Source organism: Ovis canadensis, chromosome 3 (assembly GCF_042477335.2).
Source record: "Ovis canadensis isolate MfBH-ARS-UI-01 breed Bighorn chromosome 3, ARS-UI_OviCan_v2, whole genome shotgun sequence".
NCBI lineage: Eukaryota > Metazoa > Chordata > Mammalia > Artiodactyla > Bovidae > Ovis > Ovis canadensis.
Genome location: NC_091247.1, coordinates 212,967,005 through 212,988,952, shown reverse-complemented (window position 1 = coordinate 212,988,952; position 21,948 = coordinate 212,967,005). Strand labels below are relative to the sequence as shown.

The 21,948-nt window shown below is 40.7% G+C and overlaps 1 protein-coding gene across 11 annotated transcripts in view; it reads left to right on the top strand.

Annotated features, from left to right (window-relative positions):
* The first annotated feature begins 906 nt into the window (after window positions 1-906).
* Window positions 907-21,948, top strand: part of RIMKLB (ribosomal modification protein rimK like family member B) — a 44,961-nt gene continuing 23,919 nt past the window's right edge. For 2 of the 11 annotated variants that reach the window (XM_069581325.1, XM_069581327.1), the window contains exons 1-2: window positions 949-1,403; window positions 16,687-16,917. In XM_069581325.1, the coding sequence (XP_069437426.1) occupies window positions 1,115-1,403; window positions 16,687-16,917 (520 nt within the window). In that variant the 5' untranslated portion in view covers window positions 949-1,114. Of the gene's footprint in view, window positions 1,454-1,595; window positions 1,764-1,888; window positions 2,158-3,270; window positions 3,328-16,686; window positions 16,918-21,948 lie in introns of those variants that run through there. The other 9 variants (XM_069581322.1, XM_069581323.1, XM_069581328.1 and 6 more) reach the window with 8 other exon arrangements.

Below are 21,948 nucleotides of genomic sequence, written 5' to 3'. Positions count from 1 at the left end.
CCTGTTCCCAGTCTGTTTCTCTTTTGTAGATAAGTTACTTCATTTGTGTCATATTTTAGATTCCACATATAAGTGATATTATATGGTATTGGTCTTTGTCTGGTTTGAGTTCATTGAGTATGGATACTCTCTAGGGTCATCCACCTTTCTACAAAGGGCACTATTTCATTCTTTTTTTATGGCTGAATAGTATTCCTTCCTACCTATACACATCTTCCTTCCCCATTCACATTTGGGTTGTTTTCAACAGATTCATATTCTTAACGCTCCTTTGCAGAGGAGTTTTTGGACCTTCCTCACCAGCGTGCAATTACCAGCACCATCTTTTTAAAAATCTGTCCCTTCTCAGCCATACTGTGAAGAAACATACTGAAGTGAACATTCTTTTTCACGCAAAGCTTGAGAATTTACAAAATGCTTTCAAGTGTATTATCACATTTCATTCTCACAGCAACCTTGGAACATACGCTGTTCAGAACAAAGGCTCAGAGAAAGTTAGGTAACTTCATTTGCCCAAGGTTTACACTGGTTTCTAAGTGGTAGAGGTGGCTGTGCCACGCGGCCCCGCCTGCATCTTAAAACCTGCCAAAAGCCCTGAGAACATAGGATGTAGTTAAAAATTGGCCTCACACTATACAGAGGCATCGTCCTTACTCTGAACACGGGGAAGGACCTCAGAGGTATTTACGATCTTTGTCCCCAGATCTTTGCCTCCTGCCTCCGGAGGGGAGACCACCGTTTGAAGGGACTCGCCGGGACAAGGGTCCGCAGGGGAGCGCGGGCGGTGGGCGGGGCCGGGCGGGAGGCGCCGAGGGGCGGACACACACACCGCCCACCGCGTCCGGGGACTCAGGGAGCTCGCGTCAGGGGTGGACTAAGTGGGGCCGGAGGAGGGGCTGTGAGGGAGGGGAGGGTATGTACAACGGAAGGGATTCACCACGCGGTTTCGAGTTGGGAACAGACCTCGCCCCTCCACCGGTTTCCCTTTCTCAGTGAGGACGGTTTAGGGGCGGGCGGGGAAGGCGCGTCCTCGAAGCGCTCTCGCGCTCCCATAGCCCTCCGGGTGCGCGCGCCCACCGCTTCGCCTCGACCCCAGAGGCCGCAAGGGCTGCGAATGGGGACGGGGCGCCTGAGGGGCGGGTCCCGACGCAGGTGTCAGATCCGCTCGGCCGGGTTCGACTGGCTGGCTAGCTGGCTCAGCCCCTCGCTCGCCGGCCACCGCCCCCCGGCCCGCGGCCGCGCCGCAGCAGCGCCTGGAGGGCGGGGCCGGGGGTGCGCGCGGGTCCTCAGCACGCGGGCGGGCGGTGCGCGGCGCTTCGGTCTCAGGGAGCGCGGGGCGGCCCCCCCGGCGTCGCGCGCGCTGTGTGCGAGCGGGGTCGCGCGCGGGAGCGCGCGCACGCCAGGCAAGTGAGGGAGTGTGAAGGGAGTGTGAGGGAGTGAGGAGCGGCCGGGGGTGAGTGTGTGTGTGTGTGTGTGTGGGGTGGGGGGGTTGAGTGTGTGCCGGGGTGGGGGTGAGGGAGAGCCGCACCAACCGCGCGGCTGTGAGCAAGGGGGCGGGGGGTGAGTGGGCGAGGGCGTCGGGCCTGGCTGCTGGAGCCGCGGCGGCGGCGGCGGCGGAGAAAGGAGGCGGCTCCCGGCATCCCGACCCCCCTTCCCCTGCCCTCCTTCTCGGACTTCCAGCCCGCCTGGCTGCCGGCGCTGCCCTCAGAGGCCCCCAGCCCGGCGCCGCCGGCCAAGAGCGAGGGAGGAGCCGCCCGAGCCAGGTGAGCTGGACCCTCACGTCCCTCCCCGGGGGTCGTGGCGAGACGGGAGGCGCTCCCGCCCTCCGCCTCACCCCCCTCCCCCGCCCCCCGCGGCCGAGTTGGGGCGGAACGTGCTCCGGAGGAGCGGGCCGGAGCCGGGGAGCCGCCGGAGACGGAGTCTTGTGGAGGCCGGTGGTCTCCTCAGAGCCGGGGGCGGCGGGCGCGAGGCAGACCCCGGGCGGGGAATGCGCGCCGAGAGGGGTTGAGGATGCCGGTGCGGGAAGCTGGAGGGAGGGAGGCGGCGGCGGCTTCGAGCGCGGAGCAGTGCGGTCCCCCCTCGGCGAGGGGGTGTGGTGACCCGGGAAGGCGCGGCCGAGCCGCACACGCGTGGCGCTAACCTGTCCCCGGGAGCCCGGTAATCGCTGCCTCGCCTGGTGCCATCAGACGGATTCCTGTGGTGTGAAACCGAGGCGGGCGGGGGTGGTGATGGTCCTGCAGTTAATTCTGTTCTGATTTCACGTTTTCCTCCTTACGTTTTAGAAAGAGTGACAGCCATTCCCCCTTTTCCTTTTGACAGTCCTCTGGATAAGAATCGGGTGACAGTTAATAATTGCACGTCGTGATTTTTTTTAAAAGGCATTTGACCATGATGCAAATCTTTTAACCCCCTCCCCCCATAAATACAAAATAGTTAAGAGGATAATAACTACAGATTTGCCTTACTAATTTGTCCTCATCTCTGGTAGCAGATTTGTTTTATCCCCCGTATGTGTGTGAATAGAGATGAGGCGTTGATTCTGTTCTGGGAGTGGGATTTTTGCACTAACCGTGCTCCATGTAACCTCCTTGTAAATTTTTTCATTGTGCTGTTTTCCCATTAATTACCAGACTTGTTCCCACATCTTTGTGGAGTTGGGTTAGATTTGAAATCTGTATGGAAACTGGGCAGCCTAATATGGAAGATTTTCTTTTTGTGGGCTTGATAGGTTGATTATGTTTATGGACGACTTAACTTTTAACTAACCATTAAAATGTAAATATTATTTGTTTTAAACCTCACTTTGATAGCATCGGATAGTTTCAAGGTCGCTGGAAAAACAGTTGATTGTCCAAACACTTTAAAATATTCATTTGGATTAAAAACAGCCTCTGAAATTTCAGTCATGGAGAGTGATCATTCATTTTCAAACTTTCAGAATAAAAGGCTCTCATAGTTATAGTTTAAATTTCTTTTATATTGTTTGGTGTGTCAAAGGGGAGGAGGCCTATTCTGTTTTGACGTGATCTTTTGTTTATTCCATTCTGTCTTGGTTAGCTATTAGTTTCCTTCTTTCACGTCATGGATTTAGTTGTTAGTTTGGCAACATGGCTGATGTTTTTCTCCCTCTGTCTGCCTTGTTTTCTCTCATCTTCTCTTATTGTTGCCCCCAGATGCTGGAGTCTCCTTGTTGGGGAGGTGGGCAGTCTGTGATTCTGAGAACCAAGAAGGGGAACAGCAAATTCAAATTCAGTCTTCTGTTCAGTCACATTGAGAATCCTCTAGTCATGAGCCAGTTTTCTCATCCTGCCTTTCTCTCTGCAGGGGGTAAGGAGCTGTTAAATATCAAACTTCAAGACTTGTGGCTACCAGCTAAAATTCCACTGATCTTAGTTTCTGGTTATGATATCCATGTGTGCTCAGCTGTGTTCAGCTCTTTGCTGCGACCTCATGGACTGCAGCCCGCTAGACCCCTCTGTCCATGGGATTCTCCAGTCAAGAATACTGGAGTAGGTTGCCATTTCCCACTCCATGGGATCTTTCTGACCCAGGGATCGAACCTGGGAAGCCCAGTTCCTGGTTGGATAAGTTAATCATTTCTCCTGAATATGATGGCACCTAGGGATGGAGGGGAGTGTAACAACAAGAAATTGTTCTTTTCTTCCCCCTTTTCCCTTCTCATTCTGTCACCTTTTGCTCACCAGAGGGAAATTACCAGTAGTATCTTATAAATATTCTAGCACTTCTTAGCCATATTGTAAAGAAAGTTCTAAAGTGAAGGTTCATTTTTTCCTCTGAACACCAACCAAGCTTAGTGCATTACTTTGTTGGGACACAAGATGAAACATACCTTTCAAATTATCTCCCAATTCTTACTTTCCCCTGTTTGTGGTCCCCTGGAATTTGCTACTGGATAAGTCACTAGAGTGATCTCAAGTCCTCTCTTCTCCCTCTGAGCTGAAGGACTGAACACTGGGCCAGATCAGGGAAATGGGACAGAGCAGAATGAATTGTTCCACACTTTGAGACATAACACTTTCCTCTGGGGAGCAGACAGAAAGCTAAATACAGAAAATGGGTGAAGAAAGAGCTTCTGTACCCATGAACAACCCACGAAGAGAGAGAAAATTGAGTTTTATTGTATGTTGTTTGCTGATAGCGGTTTTTTTCTTGGTGGGGGCGTACTTAAGTGAGGTAGATTTGTAGAAACTTTATGGCTGGTTAGTTTTTGAAGAGTGCTCTCTGCAAGTGGGATTGTCATAAGCATTTGAGAAAAGAACCTTTAGAAATGTTATTTAATTGAGGGGGTAGATAATGATAAGGACAATGAGAAAAGTAGTATTATCCAATGTTAGCTGTACTGGCGTGTGCAGTTATTGCAAGAGAGGTTGAATAGGGGAGATTAGGCGCAGAGGTTGGGTAAATTGTCTTGCAGTACTTGGGAATTTTCCTGCTTCTCATATTTTTAGGGTCATTAAGAAATAATATCTTCAAAAATATCCGTATATTATATACTTTAGATTTATGTACATATCTGTGTAAATGTTCAGCTTGCAGAAAAGGACTGATTTTCTGGCTTCATGGTAACTGATGCCATGGTGTTAGTTGCAGTGTTTTCTTTTCCAGTGTTTTTTCCCTTTTAAAATTGGCTTGGAGGACAAAAGCCACAGAGCTAGCCAGCTCTACTCCCTTAGAGTCTGATCTGCATGGAACCCTGCTTATATCTGCTTATATCTTTTTTCCTCTCTTTTCTGACCCTAACCCTAGTCCCTACTTTAATTGTTAACAAAAGTAATTATTTCAATATTAGTTGTGTAACAAGGATGGGAAGTAGCAGTAGGTTTGGGTTGTTTGTTTCTTATGAGAAACTGAAAACTTAAATTTCTAACAGTTACATTTAGATATTATGTGGCACAGTTTGCTTGGTGTTGGTGTTTAATATTGAAAATAGCTATTTTTTTTTTTCATCTCCAGTAATACTTCAGTATAACAAACTCCTTTAAAGTAACTCCCTGACTCTTAACCCTGTCCTTTCTGAGGTTCTGTGCTTCCCCTTGGGGATTAGTAGAGAATAAAATAGATGAGGATTCTGTCCTCATAAAGTATATAGTTTTATTTCATTGTTCTCTGTCCTTTGCCCTGTCAGTCACTCTCTCTTCAATGTCTTGAGGAGTCTGCTCTATCTGTGAATTGATGAGTTAGCAAAACAAATTTGTGTGAATATTGTTATGCCAGTTTTTTTTACTAGTTTTCTTTCAAAAGTGACAGCGCACCACAAAATGTGGTAAAAACAAACAAAAACTACCTCTTAAATGTTTTTGTTCAGTTCATCTTCTTAACAGTCCTCCTTTCTCTTTGTCTCTCTCTCTTGACCGCTTCTAATACTAGCTCTTACCTTCATGTTATTAGAAATACAAAGATAGAACATGGATTGGCTGTATAAGATCAGACCTTACTGCTCTGCTGTCCCATATTTGGCATTATTTCAGTCTTTTGATACTTTATCAGAAAACTGCATCTTGAAAATACATGTGAGTTTGCCCAATTATAGCAGCGTTGGAATTCTTCCCTGATGTTTTGGAGTTCTCAACAGTTTCCCAATTGTTTTTTTCAACATAGTGTCCAGAAAGAAAATTTGGAAAGAAGGCCCAACATTTAACATGTTAAATGTGATGAACTTTGAACTGTACTGTGCATTGCATCTCAGGAAATTTTTGAAATTTTGTGCCACGTTCCAGAGATACTCTGATGTAACATTTCTCTGTTAAGTGAAATCATTAGAAATGTTATTTGGATTCCAGAGAAAACATAGGTTTTCTTTATACCACAAAGTATTTTAGGAATTTTAGTAACTAACCTACAGATTATTTAACGGTAGTATTTCAGGCCCTTTAGTTGGGAATGTGTGAACATTTGCATGTTAATTTGTTCATGACAATTTTTTCTTTTTCCAGTTTTCTTTTTACGGTATAGTATACACCTAAATTTTACCATCTTAAAAAGTTAGTGGTATTCAGTACACACATATTTTGCAACCACCACTATGGCCATCTCCAGAACTCTTTTCTTTCTCCTGCATTATTGACAACCTGTACCCATAAAACATTAACTCCCCAATCTCTCAGTGCCCCAGCCATTAACAACCACCATTATGCTTTCTGTCTCTGTGAGTTTGAGCACTCTAGTACTGGAGCATAAGATTCATTCATGTTAAGCATGTAACAGAATCTGATGTCTTTCAAAGGCATTGTGTGTATACTGCATTTTTCATCTGGCATAAAGGTGGCTTGCATCCACCTTCGAGCTCTTGTGAATAGTGTTGCATGTGTGTACAAATACCTCTTTAAGACTCAGCTTTCAGTTCTTTTGGGTATATACCTAAAAGTGGAATTCCTGGATTGTATGTTGATTCTATTTTTAATTTTTTGAGGAACTGCCATACTGTTTTCCATAGCAGCTGCACTATTTAACATTCCCGTTAACAGTTTGCAAGGCTTCCAGTTTCTCCACATCCCTCCCCAACACTTGTTATTTTCTGTTGTTATTGCTCTTTTTTTCTTTTTGATAGTAACCATCCTGTGTGTGAGGTAGTTTCATGTTTTTGTTTGCATTTTCCTAGTGCTTAGTCATACTGAACACTGTTTCTTATTCATGACATTTTAACATCAGCTCATTTTTAGTTCTCAGAGGGCTGGGGCTTCATTTCTTACCATGATTTTCAGTGTCTTCAGATAAAGTGCATAGTAGATATTCATTAATTAAATGTACTATGCAACTGAATGTTTAGTTTTGTATATTTAGTAGTTTATCTTTTTTGACTATAAAGGAATCCACAGATATCTTTGACATAAGTTAAACTTATTTCTTCCTCATGAAAAAGAGATGGTAAAGAGTTTAAGGCTATGATACTGTGCAGTCAAGTTCTTCTAACATGTAGCTGTGCTTTTCTTAGAGTTGACTTACTCCAAATGGATGTTAGAGATACATAACAACTATGGAGCACGGACCAAGGAAGAGTACGTCCCTTTAATATGCTTCCTGGAAGTTGGAGTGCAGTACTTTGACTCAGTGCTTTGATCATATTTAGTTGCGAGAAAACATAGGGAATACAAATAAAGGTTCTTAGTTCTATGGCACTTTGCTGAGCTAAATATCAGATACATTATTGCTGAGGAGTAAGTAGATGGTGGATATTGGAAAGCAAGTGGCAGTCTCTACTATCAAGTATGTGGAATTTGAAGTGACTCTGGGCTCTTCCTCTTTCTAATTTAGACAAGTGACCTCTCTGCTAGTTTAGCTTCACCTGCCAAATGATGATAATAATGTTTCATGAGGATGATTGTGAGGATTAAATGAGAAGATACAAATAAACTGTGTTAACATTGTATTTGGTACATGTAATCACTCAAAAGTGAATTTATTTTCTTTATTTAAATTCCCTTCGATATCTTTAAGTATCAAAATAGTTCAGAGAAATCAAAAAACCTGAATCCTAGTCTTGGATCTGCTATTGTGATATCTTGGGCAGGTCGTTCCTTTAGGATGGGATATGTTATGTCTGTGTTTCTCACATAATTATGTACGGACTAAATGACAATCACATAATTGTGTGCAGATTAAATAACAAAATATAGAGACTTCCCTGGCAGTCCAGTGGTTAAGACTTCCCATTTCAGTGTAGGGGTGTATGTTTGATCCCTGGTGGAGAAGCTAATCTCCCACATGTCTCTCCACCAAAAGACCAAAACATAAAACAAGCAAATTTTCAATAAAGACTAAAAATAGTCCACAACAACAAAAATCTTAAAAAAAAAAAAAAAAGGCAAAGTGGGAAATGTTTTGTGAACTATAAATGGAGAATGTTTTTAACTCCACTTGTATGCATTGTTTTGCTTTTGTCTTGCATATGTTTCTTTGTATAAAAGGGGGAATTTATAGATGCTTGTTTATGTATTCAAAGTGTTGCCTTTCTTTATTACCTTCATTGTTTTCTGTTTCTGTGTAGACATTCAGTGTTTTAGTGTTTTTCTTATGTCTTTTGATGGAGGGTCCCTATTGAGTCTGTACAGAAAAATGGCTATCCTCTCATTTTTTCACCCTCCAAATCATATATATACTTTTTTTAAAAAGGGGTGTCATTCCCATGGTGGATTCATGTCAATGTATGGCAAAACCAATACAGTATTGTAAATTAAAATAAAGTTAAAAAAAATAAATAAAAGGGGTGTCATAGATTAAAGAGCTAAATGGAGAGAGTGTGAATGAGTGTGTCATATAAAATTTGGAAAATTAGCTATTTGCTCTGTTTTTGAGGTATACGCTTTCAAGAATAAAGAGGGAACTGTCATACTTTTCTATCACTGTAATCTTTGATTAATACCTAACCTCCTGCTCCTGCTTTCAAAGCATTTCAGTCTACCTTAAAGTTAATGTGCTGATGAAAATGGTGTCCAAACAGTGATATTATTGTTAAAGTGGCACCTTAGCTAAAGGATGAGATTGTAGAGGAAGTACCTCTACAAGTTTCAAAGGGAGAGTCGTTTTGTGGGTAATGGGGTAACAGGCATATAACACTTCAGAAAACTATATTCATTGATTTGGCTGCCCTGGGTCTTAGTTGCAAAAGATGGCATCTTTAGTTGTGGCGTGTGGGATTTAGTTCCTTGACCAGGGATTGAATCTGCACCCCCTGCATGGGGAGCACAGAGTCTTAGCCATTGGCCCACCAGGGAAGCCCCCAGGTCTAATACTAGTAATTGATTGTTTGAGACTCTTCTGAGATTTTCATTTTATCATTCATTTTCCTTTGTGGTGGTTGTTCAGTCTCTTGAGTCGTGTCCGACTCTTTTAGGCCCCATGGACTGCAGCACCATGCTTCACTATCCTGGAGTTTGCTGAAATTCATGTCCGTTGAGTTGGTGATGCTATCTGACCATCTCATCCTCTACCGCCTTCTTTTCCTTTTGCCTTCAATCCTTCCCATCATCAGGGTCTTTTCCAATGAGTTGGCTCTTTGTATCAGGGTAATAAAGTATTGGAGCTTCATCTTTAGCATCAGTCCTTCCAATGAATATTCAGGGTTGACTTTCTTCAGGATGGACTGGTTTGATCTCCCTGCTGCAAGGAACTCTCAAGAGTCTTCTCCAGCACCACAGTTTGAGAGCATCAATTCTTTGGTGCTCAGCCTTTTTTACGCTCCAACTTTCACATCCATACACGAATACTGAAAAGACCATAGTTTTGGCTATTTGGACCTTTGTCAGCAAAGTGATGTCTCTGCTTTTTAATATGCCGTCTAGGTTAGTTATAGCTTTTCTTCCAAGAAGCCGGCATCTTTTAATTTCATGGCTGCAGTCACCATCAGTTCAGTTTCAGTCTCGCTTCAGTTTCAGTCTCGCAGTCGTGTCTGACTCTTTGCCACCCCATGGACTGCAGCATGCCAGGCCTCCCTGTCCACCAGCAACTCCTGGAGTTTTTTTAAACTCATGTCCATTGAGTTGGTGATGCTGTCCAACCATCTCATCCTCTGTCCTCCCTTTCTCCTCCCACCTTCAATCTTTCCCAGCATCAGGGTCTTTTCAAATGAGTCAGTTCTTCCCATCAGGTGGCCAAAGTATTGGAGTTTCAGCTTTAGCATCAGTCCTTCCAGTAAATATTCAGGACTGATTTCCTTTAGGATGGACTGGGTGGATCTCTTGAAGTCCAAGGGACTCTCTCAAGAGTCTTCTCCAGTACCACAGTTCAAAAGCATAAATTCTTCAGTGCTCAGCTTTCTTTATAGTCCAAGTCTCACAACCATACATGACTATTGGAAAAACCATAACTTTGACTAGACAGACCTTTGTTGGCAAAGTAATGTCTCTGCTTTTTAATATGCTGTCTAGGTTGGTCATAACTTTTCTTCAAGGAGCAAGTGTCTTTCTAATTTTATGGCTGCAGTCACCATCTGCAGTGATTTTGGAACCCAGAAAAATAAAGTCGGTCACTGTTTCCATTGTTTCCCCATCTATTTGCCATGAAATAATGGGACCAGATGCAATGATCTTGGGTTTTCTGCATGTTGAATTTTCAGCCACCTTTTTCACTCTCCTCTTTCACTTTCATCAAGAGGCTCTTTAGTTCTTCTTTGCTTTTTGCCGTAAGGGTGGTGTCATCTGCGTATCTGAGGTTATTGATATTTCTCCTGGCAATCTTGATTCCAGCTTGTGCTTCCTCCAGCCCAGCATTGTTCCATGTCCAGTTCTAACTGTTGTTTCCTGACCTGCATACAGATTTCTCAAGAGGCAGGTCAGGTATTCCCTTCTCTTTGAGAATTTTCCATAGTTTATTGTGATCCACACAGTCAAAGGCTTTGGCATAGTTAATAAAGCAGAAATAGATGTTTTTCTGGAACTCTCTTGCTTTTTCCATGATCCAGCGGATGTTTACAGTTTGATCTCTGGTTCCTCTGCCTTTTCTAAAACCAGCTTGAACATCTGGAAGTTCACAGTTCACGTATTGCTGAAGCTTGCCTTGGAGAATTTTGAGCATTACTTTACTAGCATGTGAGATGAGTGCCATTGTGCGGTAGTTTGAGCATTCTTTGGCATTGCCTTTCTTTGGGATTTGGAATGAAAACTGACCTTTTCCAGTCCCGTGGCCACTGCTGAGTTTTCCAAACTTTCTGGTATATTGAGTGCAGGACTTTCACAGCATCATCGTTTAGGATTTGAAATAGCTCAACTGGAATTCCATCACCTCTACTAGCTTTGTTCATAGTGATGTTTCCTAAGCCCACTTGACTTCACATTCCAGGATGTCTGGCTCTAGGTGAATGATCATACCATTGTGATTATCTGGATTGTGAAGATATTTTTTTGTATAGTTCTTATGATTATTCACCTCTTCTTAATATCTTCTGCTTCTGTTAGGCCTATACTATTTCTGTCCTTTATTGTGCCCATCTATGCATGAAATGTTTCCTTGGTATCTTTGATTTTCTTGAGATCTCTAGTCTTTCACATTCTGTTGTTTTCCTCTATTTTTTTTGCACTGATCATTGAGGAATGCTTTCTTATCTCTCCTTGTTATTCTTTGGAACTCTGCATTCACATGGCTATAGTTTTCCTTTTCTCCTTTGCTTTTTGCTTCTCTTCTTTTCACAGCTATTTGTAAGGCTTCCTCAGACAGCCATATTGCTTTTTTGCATTTCTTTTTCTTGGGGATGGTCTTGATCACTGCGTCCTGTACAGTGTCACAAACCTCCATCTATAGTTCTGTAGGTACTCGATATCAGATCTAATCCATTGAATCTATTCCTCACTTCCACTATATAATCATAAGGTAGTTGATTTAGGTCATGCCTGAATGGTCTAGTGGTTTTCTCTACTTTCTTCAATTTAAGTCTGCAGTCACCATACACAGTGATTTTGGAACCCAGGAAAAGAAAGTCTGTCACTTTTTCCATTTTATCCCCATCTGTTTTCCATGAAATGATGGGACTGGATGCCATGATCTTAGTTTTTTGAATGGTGTGTTTTAAGCCAGCTTTTTCACTCCTCTTTTACTGTCATCGAGGGGCTCTTTAGTTCTTTATTTTCTGTACCTTTAGAAATCGCACCCTCCACCACCACATATGCATACTAAAATGTTTCTTCCTTACTCGCATCCTTTTTGTCCCTGTGCCTCTTATTCCCACTCTTATTTGTAACAGTAATACAGTCCCACTTGTGGGATGGGTGACCTTTGGATAAGACAAGGAAAGGACAAAGGATAAATTTCATATATATTCCAAATTGTGTTTTGTTGGGTTTGAGGGCGTGGAGGGAAGCATTAGAATTTATTGAGAGAAAAGCATTGATAATCAGATCCTTGGTTAAAAACTAAGCATAACACAGTAGGTGTTAAAAGTTTTAATTGAAGTCAGTATAGGTGGGTAGTATGATTTGGAGGGAGGCTGTTGGGACTGAAAGAACATCTTTGGAAATTCAGGCTATGCTATTTAGTATCACTTAATAAAGAAAATACATGCATTTCTTAATTGTATTAACGTACATTTCTTAATCTGTAAATGTTTACTTTAGTCAGTTCAGTTTAGTCGCTCAGTCGTGTCTGATTCTTTGGGACCCCATGGACTGCAGCACGCCAGGCTTCTGTGTCCATCACCAACTCCCAACTCCCTGAGTTTGCTCACACTCGTCCATCGAATTGATGATGCCATTCAACCATCTCATCCTCTGTTGTCCCCTTCTCCTCCCGCCTTCAGTCTTTCCCAGCATCAGGGTCTTTTCAGATGAGTTAGTTCTTCCCATCAGGTAGCCAAAGTATTGGAGTTTCAGCTTTAGCATCAGTCCTTCCAATGAATATTCAGGACTGATTTTGTTTAGGACGGACTGGTTTGTTCTCCTTGCAGTCCAAGGGATTCTCAAGAGTGTTCTCCAACACCACAGTTCAGTAGCATCAATTCTTCTGCTCTCAGCCTTCTTTGTAGTCCAACTCTCACATTCTTACATGACTACTGGAAAAACCATAGCTTTGACTAGTAATACTCAAGGTTTAATTTGAAGTAGTGTTCATTTAACTTTCAGTTTTAAAATAATTCATTATTCAATTTGGAGTTTGATAAGGCATGCCATTCAATATCTTTAAACATTGTGATTCTATTAGATCATCTGTTTATAATATATATTATCACACACATACACACACAGAGTTGACCCTTGAACAGCATGGCTTGGAACTGTGCAAATCCACTGATTCAATAAATATGTACTATAGTTCTTTGTTTGCTTAACTGAGGCAGTAGTGGGAGGCACTGAGTTAGGGATGCCCATTAGGCACATTAAAAGAGGATCTGAAATTCAGTTCAACTTCTGGTTGGAAAAATATATTTAGTAGGTCAATGATAGTAGTTGAAACTGGGCTGAGAATGACTTTTCTAGAGAAGGGAAAGAAAGATTTAACAATGAAGCCCTGGGGATTATGTACAGGAGGAGAGCTGACAGGAGGAAAGAGTTAGAGAAGATAATAGGCAAAGACTGACTGTTCACACATTTGTTATTTGTCTGTATAAACCGGATCCAGCTCCTGTATTTCACATCCAGAACGGAATAATGTCATTGAAAGCACATCTGTGGTAATTGCCAAATGGAGTAAATCCTAGTTTTTATGTAAGTGTATATATATTTTTTCCAACATTTTTTCCTTTTCTGTGTTTTTAATCTGAGTTCATTTGATGTATCTTATCTGGAATAAAGAATTTTTCTAGTAGTAAGAGATGTCCTTAATATTATCAGATGGTAGACTGTGATTTTGCTTTTTCCTTAGCAGAATAATTACCACTGGGAAGAGGCCTCTCAAGAAAAATGAATGAAGAAGCATCTTAGGATTCTCATTTAATTAGCCTTGCCTGGACTATTGGAAGATAACAGATAGAGATAAATTGGTGTGCTTATCCATAATTTTCATAGGAAAACTCTCTAATATAAAATTAAATTTTATAAATTTCCTCTATTTCAAAAACACTATTTTAGCATTCACTTAGTATCTGATATTTATGTGTCATTTTCCTTGGTACTTTTAGATGAAGAGGATGAGAGTTAGTAGATCTGATTTTACATTCTAAGAGAAAAAATAAGCTCCTATGTATACGTGGACATTTGCAAATGCTGTGTTTATCTTACACTTTTGGAGAAAAACTCTTCTCATACAGATATGTTATTGGGTAGCCAGACTTACTCAGTTAAATGTCAGGGGAAAAGGGGGAAACCATTTTATTTTACAACGGACCCTTTCTTGTCATTGATAAGTTTCTGTGTGGCACAGCTTGCAAGTTCTTAGTTACCAAACAAGGGATTCACTCCGTGCCCCCTGCAGTGGAAGCAGAGTCTTAACCACTGGACCTCCAGGGAATTCCCCCCTATCTTTTAAAATAGTGAATATGATTTGAACTTCAAGGTAGTCCTTTTATTGGCATACTTTGGGATCCTAGGCGGTGTAGGTTTACGGTTATGCTTTTGACTTTTTATCGTTTTCCTTCATGTTAAGAGTTTGGGAAAAAGAAAAGTAGATGTTTTAAAATAATAGGGAAGGAGACACCAATCTATTGGTCTCTGGCCCGTAGGAATGCGTTGGTGGCCTCTCAGGCCAGAAGGGGCCATATGGGTGGGGACAGTTGGGGACACAGAGTCTGTGCCTTTGTGGTTGGCGTCTTCACCTGCCTGTTTCCTGGGTTACACTGTCACATGGTTAGATGTGGATTCCAGTGGAACAGCCTGAAAAAGACAAACAGCCACTGTAGCAGCATCCCTGAGCACCAAGCCACTTACCCTCCTATGAAAACTGGAGTGGATCATTGGGCAAAGAAGAGGTTGTACCCTTTCACCCGCTGGCAATAAGTGGTCTCTGGAGATGACTAAGATTATAGTAGATAAAAATCTAGACAGGTGTCATTTGAAGATACCAACACCAATGGAACAGTAAGCTACGGATGGTTAAGCACACTTTGCCTTTTATAACCTGGTGATGCTATTTTCTTGGTGTACAGGAAGACTGAGTTGGAACACAGTGTTGCCACATACCTCTGTAAAACTTTACAAGAAAACCAGGGTATAACATAATATTCTGAAGATTTTTAAGTATTCTACATGAAGATACGTCAGTGCAGCACAGGGTGACAACCCCCATGTTGTCTGCCACTCAGGTGGGCTTTGAGGAGCCATAGCCATTGACATCATCAATGTAGTCTCTACCTTCTTCTGCAGGGTAATAGCATTCTTCCAGTTCTACATTAGGGGGTTGAGGCACCCCTTCTTGAAAAGCTGGGGTCCAGTTGTGGCAGTGTTTGCTTCAACTCACCCAGACAGAGAGGGAACATCGTTTTCTTTCTTAAAACCCTGGGTGCAAGAGGATTTAGAGCCTCTTCATTAAAAAGAAAATGAAAAGAGAAAGGGAGCCTAATTTGAGCATGTAGTTAGTTGTTGGTCATGTACCAGCATATAAATACCCAAACTTTACTACATGAGGCTATCAGAGCTGTGGCCATGAGGCCAGACAAGATGGGTATGCTCACAAGCATCATCTCTTAGGAGTCTGCAAGACTGTATGAGACTGCAGTCTTGGGATGCTTTTTATTGTGTGATTATAGAATCATTGGAAGCAGCATGTGTATTACTCTTGTGGCCTGGGCATTTTCCTGAAAGCTGATTTACCATAACTGCTTCCCACTGTGGTACCAGTGGCTACCACAGCCCCATCCTGATTTCTACTGAGGCCACAACTGAACTAGTAATGCAGGGCAGTTCCAATCATAAAAATAGACAGTGGTCAAGACTTCAGTGTGAGTGGAGGCACAGTATTGGAGGTCAATGAGTGGGTGTTTCAAAAGCTACCCATTGTAAACACTTTAAGGGCATTTTTACATTAATAGTTTCCCTCTCAGTGGAAACTGGGCATCTCTCTGGTGTGACTTGTGGAGCTTTTTCTTCTGAGCGAGACCTTTTCCAGTGGTCTGGAAGGCCACATTCCATATTCCTAGTGTGTAAGTTGAGCTCAAAACTCAAAACCCCTTTCTTGTGCTTATTTACTGGTATCAGTGACTGATGCCTTTGGGTGGGTCCTGGGGTAGGTGGGTCAAGGTCTTGACAGAGTGGGTAGTGTGAGTGTTTTTTGTGTGTATGCAAATGGTAGTGCCTCTGTCCCATGATGTTCTGCTTTTACTGTGTGCATCTGTGGAGCAGGCCCTTCTGGTTTAGACTGGCAAAAGCCCACGAATGGTACCAGTTCCAGCTGCTATGAAGCAGTCTTATCTGTAGGGCCGTTGCTTCCCCTTGTTCTTTCCTTTTGCTTTAGTTTTGCCATGTCATATGGAATAATACTAGAAATATTTTATTTGTTAAAATCACCTATTAATGCTTGTTAGTAAAACTTGTAACTTTTTGCTACTTTTCATGAAAATGATTTCCAATTCTCTTACTCATGATATAAACTCTTGAGAAGTAGCACTCTCTTTTTTGGTGGCATTCTAGTAAATAAGCTATGTTTGTTGAATAAAATTGAATAAGAGCATGCTGTCTCTTGACTGAAAAATAAATTTTACTGAAGAGCTTTGGCGTTTATTTTGATTATTTAAAAATTTTCCGCCACATTCTCAAATTTTTATTTGGATTAAATGGTGGTTTTCATCAGTAGTGATGCTCATTTAGTAATATAGGTACTACCTTCTCATTTTTAAACATACGTATAAAGATGTTTATAATAAATTATACATGTGCTGTGTGTGTGTTTAGTCACATCCAACTCCGCGACCCTGTGGACTATAGCCCACCAAGCTCCTCTGTCCATGGGATTCTCCAGGCAAGAATCCTGGAGTGGGCTGCCATTTCCTCTTCAAGGGGACCATCCCGACCCAGAGGGTAGAATCCAAGTGTCTTGTGTCTCCTGCATTGGCAGCCGGGTTCTTTACTACTAGCTCTTCCTGGGAAGCCCAGCAAATTATACATACACGTATGGAATAAGGAAAGCAGTTGAACAGTAACTGCACAAGTGTACATTATTTCTTTGAGTTTGTAGTGATGGAAAAGATACAGGGATATAGTTTTCCCTATTTCTTTTATGGTTAGTATATAATTGTGTTTATTTGTGTGTGTGAAAGGAAAAAAAATAAGATTTCTTGATTTATTTTTTGTGTGTATTTTCTTTTCCATCTAGGAGGAATCTATATTCAGGACGAAGTAATCCCTGGAAAGGAAGAACAGCAGATCAAGATGTGTAGCTCTGTGGCTGCCAAGTTGTGGTTCTTGACAGATCGTCGAATCAGGGAAGACTATCCCCAGAAAGAGATCTTACGAGCGTTAAAGGCCAAATGTTGTGAGGAGGAACTGGACTTTAGGGCCGTGGTGATGGATGAGTTGGTGCTAACAGTTGAACAAGGAAACCTGGGTAAGTCTATAGTTAAGTAATGGTCTGGATTTTTACCTAGAATTTGGTGATTCTTTTTGTTTTAGGAATAATTAGGTCAAAGGATCTGGTAATAGGCTTTATCATTACTAAGTATCATCTAGTCTAAATATCTAGTATATCTTACAGAAGAAATGAAAACAGCAGTATTTATTAAACCCCTCATTGTATTATTTATTAAATAGTTGTGAGGGAAGTTAAAGATAACCTACTACTTTTTCCCCATTATTATTGTCTTCTAGTTTTTAAAAAGCCTTGTTTTTAAGATGCCTCTAAAGGAACCTGTACTCCAGTCAGGGGTCTGTCTAGTAAATTAATCAAAATCCATGTGCGATTCTTCTTTTCTTTTTTCTTTAGCAAATACTTTGTATGTATAATGTAAAATATTAATAGTATTTTTAATGAATAAAAGTGTCTTAACTGAGTTTTAAAAAAATATTTCTAATAGTTCATATTGTTTTTGGATTACTAGGGGAAGATATTTTGGAAATGTGTTGGAAATTCTTCAGGACTGTCTTTCAGGAATCTTTCAGGACACTTTTCCTTTGGAAAAGTTAGGATTTGTTACAGCTAAATTGGTCACCTCTGTTAGGGAAAGGTGGTTATTGGTGGCGCTCGTGGTGAAGAATCTACTTCAACTCCAGTATTCTTGCCTGGCGAGTTACAGTCCATGGGGCCACAAAGTCCGGCTTGACTAAGCAACTGAGCTCGCACAATAGTAAGGCGAAGTACAGGTCTGCTATTGTAGGGTAGTTTCATTCATGAGCTAGTTAATAATAGATCCAGAATCTTGCCTGATTTATACCATGATATCGGGTTTAAATAAGTAGAATCTTTTAACAATCACTCTCTATCTCAGTCTTCTTAACATTTTTTATTGCACCCTCATTATCTTTTGGCAGTTATTGTTTCTTTACAAATAACTGCATTAGAAATATTTCTAAATTATTTCACTTGAATTAATAAGTAGCTACTACCTTTATAAGAAAAATGCATGCCATGTTAATTCAGTCCAGTTTTTTTTTAATACATGTGCCCAGTTGCAGCACCTTACATGGATTCAGAAAAATCTGGGATAGAGCATGTGTCATTCGTTCATTAAATATTGAGTACACACTTTGTGCTAGTTAATTGGTATGGTGTGTAAAATTAGACATTAACATTAATCAGTTGATCACACAAAGAAATGTAAAATTATTATGAAAGGAATTGGATGTCACTGCACCTTCCTGTACCTATAACAGATAGATTTCCCTTGAAATCTTTTATCTAGTATCTATTACATGCTTTTACAACTTGATAATTGTAAGGTCCATACAACTGTTGTTGAAAATAAAAACTCAAGATACTTTATGTTAGAAGCATATTCTTGAAGTCTGAGTGAGAAGAGATCTCAAGGACTGTGGTATTCTAGCTCACTAAACACAACTTCCACAGGCTTCTGGTGTATGTTTCTATGTTTTAAAGGTTGAAAGAGTCCCCTGTGTTCATCATGTGACCTAGCTTCTGTCAAATAGGCACATTACAGAAAGATTTAGGAAGTTAGAAGATCACTATTTTTCAGCAGTTTCGTAGGTTGAAAACCGTTGTGCTTGGTTTTTTCTTAGGTGCCTCATGGACATTTTTACTTTGTTCTCAACTGTTTCCATGCCAGTCTGTCAAAACTGATCCATGTTTTCCCCCTAAAACAATCTTCTTATTTCAGTTTTTCTGTCTCTGTAACATTGCCTTTTGGCCTTTTTATCCATTCATAAGAGCCATTTATATGACAAAATATTGTTGTTTTTTCCTTCTAAGCCACAGCTATTCTAACACAACAGCCCCATATCTCTTTTTCACAGTCTTTCTTCTCCACCCTCTCTCATTCACAAATACTACCTTTATCATTTTAACATGATAAAACCTTGAGAAACGCTTGTTTCCCCATAACATTGAATCTGATTTTCACTGATGTACATCATATGAATCCAGGAATTCCTAGTTTTTTTTTTTTCACATTTTGTATATTTTTTGATTATTTAAATCTCATACCATCTTGTAAGGAAGGTAATAGTATCATTTTATAGATGATGAAATAGATGAAGAATTAAGTGGAGAAATAATAATAAACACTATTTATATACCTTTATTGAGAGATTTATTTTTGCATACTACTTTGCGTTAACTGACAAATGTCCTGTCTTTTCACCTGGCAGCTCATAAACTCATTCAGTATTTGCTTTTCTATGAATGCCTCTTTTTTGAATTAGAGTTTTGCTGGGTATAGGAGTCCTAGTTGGCAGTTTTTTCTTTCAGCATTTTGAATGTATTACCTTCCTATCTTCTGGCCTCGAAAGTTTCTGATGAGAAATCTGCCAGTAATTTTATTGAGGATCCATAGAATGTGGTGATTTGCTTCTCTCTTGCTTTTTTCAGAATTCTGTTTGTCTTTTGAAAGATTGATTATAGTGCATCCCACCATGTGTCTGTCAAAAGGTGGAGATTGTTGAGCTTCTTGGATGTTTATGTTCACATCTTTCATTGAATTTGGGAAGTTTTCAGCCGCTATTTCTTCAAATATTATCCTCCCCACAGTCTTCCTGGGACTCCAACAATGCATAAGTTTATTGCTCTGTCTGCTCAAATCCACTTTGAATTCCTTTACATCAATTTTCATTTCTGTTACTGTTCGTTTCAGCTCCAGAGTTACTTACTGGTTTCCTTTTATGTGTTCTGTCTGCTGATATTAACATTTTGTTCACACATTGTTTCCTTGCCTTTTTTCATTCTTTGAGTATCTTTAAGGTAGTTTCCCCCCTTAAAAAAACTTTTTTAAATTAGGTATAGTTGATTTACAATGTTGTGTTAGTTTCAGGTATACAGCAAAGTGAGTCAGTTATATTATATATAAGTATATCTGCTCCAAATTTATCTCCCCTGCCCCCCATAGTTTCTTTTAATGTCATTGTCATGCTCAGTTACTCAGTCATGTCCAACTCTTTGCAACCCCATGGGCTGTAGCCCACCTGGCTCCTCTGTCCATGGGATTCTCCAGGCAAGAGTACTGGAGTGAGTTGCCATGCCCTTCTCTAGGGAATCTTCTTGACGCAGAGATCAAACCCAAGTCTTTTATGTCTCCTGCATTGACAGGTGAGTTCTTTACCACTAGCACTACCTGGGAAGCCCAGTGGAGAGAGTGGTATAACAAAAAGTACTGTGGCCTCTTTGTCTGCACCTCTGTGATCAGAAGCTGCATGCAGCCATCAGAGCAGAGATCCCAGATATTTTGAGGGCAGGTCGTTATAGTCACCCTGACTCCTGCAGGGTGTTCAGGTGCTCCAGAACCAAGTGCACAGTATGGCTAGAGAATGGGGGATGAGTAGTTGCTGCTGTTCTGAAATTGATCAAAATTAACTGCATTTATGATCCCAGTCTTTTTCTGAAAGTTGTGGTCGTTCAGCAAATTGACCAGGGGTTGTCTAGATGGCAAGACAGAGTCCTGATGCTTCCTACTCCTTGATCCTCCCAGAATCCTCTCTATACTTATTTTTGATTGAGGTGTATCTTTTTGTTTTGTTGTTTTATATTTTGGGAACAAGTCTCTTACAGGATTATGTGTACCATGAATACCTTTTATCTGTGGCTTGCTTTTTTCACTCTGTTAATGACATCTTCTAGTCAGTAAAAGTTTTGAATTAAGTCCAGTTTATATTTTTCTTTTTTTGATTGGTGCCTTTTGTGTTGCAGTTCAGAAAGTTGTGTGTGCCCAAGAGTCTTTATTTTATAATACATGCTGAAAATCTATTTGATAAAACACAGCATTATTAGGTGAAATTATTGTTAAGAAAAGGGCATTATAGTGTGGTACCATTTTCTAAGGATAGGTGAGTGTTAACTTTTGCTGGCTTAAGAAATAATTAATAAAAGGACAATTTTCTAAGTATGGGCTTTCCAGGTGGCTCAGTGGTAAAAAATCTGCCTGCTAATGCAGGATATGCGGATTTGATCCCTGGGTCAAGATGATCTCCCTGGAGAAGGAAATGGCAACCTACCCCAGTACTCTTGCCTGGAAAATCCCATGGACAGAGGAGTCTGGTGGGCTGTATAGTTCATGGAATCACAAAGAGCTGGACGTGACTTAGAGATTAAACAACAAGAACAACGATGATTACCTTTAGGGAAAAGAAAAGGATCAAGAGGACAGGGATGAGCAAGACTACTCTGACAAGTTTGGGCATGTATTGATAATTTTTGAAACTAGGTGATAGTACATTGGATTTATTATAATATTTTTATTTTCTATTTAGAATTTTACTTAATAAAAAGTTGAAATGTTTGACCTGATGAAAGTTTGTTTGACTCAAGGTTAGAAGGAGAAATTTTGGAATTTAGTTATTTTTGGTATGGCACCTTGTTGAGTTTATAAGAAGCAAGTTCTTCTTGCTTCCTGGATTCCCAGAATTGCCCTGGTATTTTTTTTTACCCTGGTTTTTACATTATTTTTTTTAATTCTGTGCATGATCCTATATACATCCATTATTATTTTTCCTGCTCAAGTTAACTAGAGATATTTTAATTGCTTACAAATCAAATAAGCTTCCCCAATACAAAAATTAATTCCAGAGAGCATGTTGCCAACAGTAGTCCTTCAGAGACTTGGTTACTTGGCATAGATAGGGCAGAAATCAATTAAGACTACCTTTCCAGAATGGGATTCTAATAACCCAAGGCACACAGTGGTGAAACTGGAGATTAAGTAATTACTTTTATTCACTTGGAACCATGGCCTCTTGATGAAAGTCAAAGAAGAGAGTGAAAAAGTTGGCTGAAAATTTAACATGCAGAAAACTAATATCTTGGCATCTGGTCCTGTCACTTCATGGCAAATAGATGGAGAAACAATGGAATCAGTGACAGACTTTATCTTTTTGGGCTCCAAAATCACTGCAGATGGTGACTGCAGCCATGAAATTAAGACTTCTGCTCCTTGGAAGAAAAGTTATGACCAACCTAGACAGCATATTAAAAAGCAGA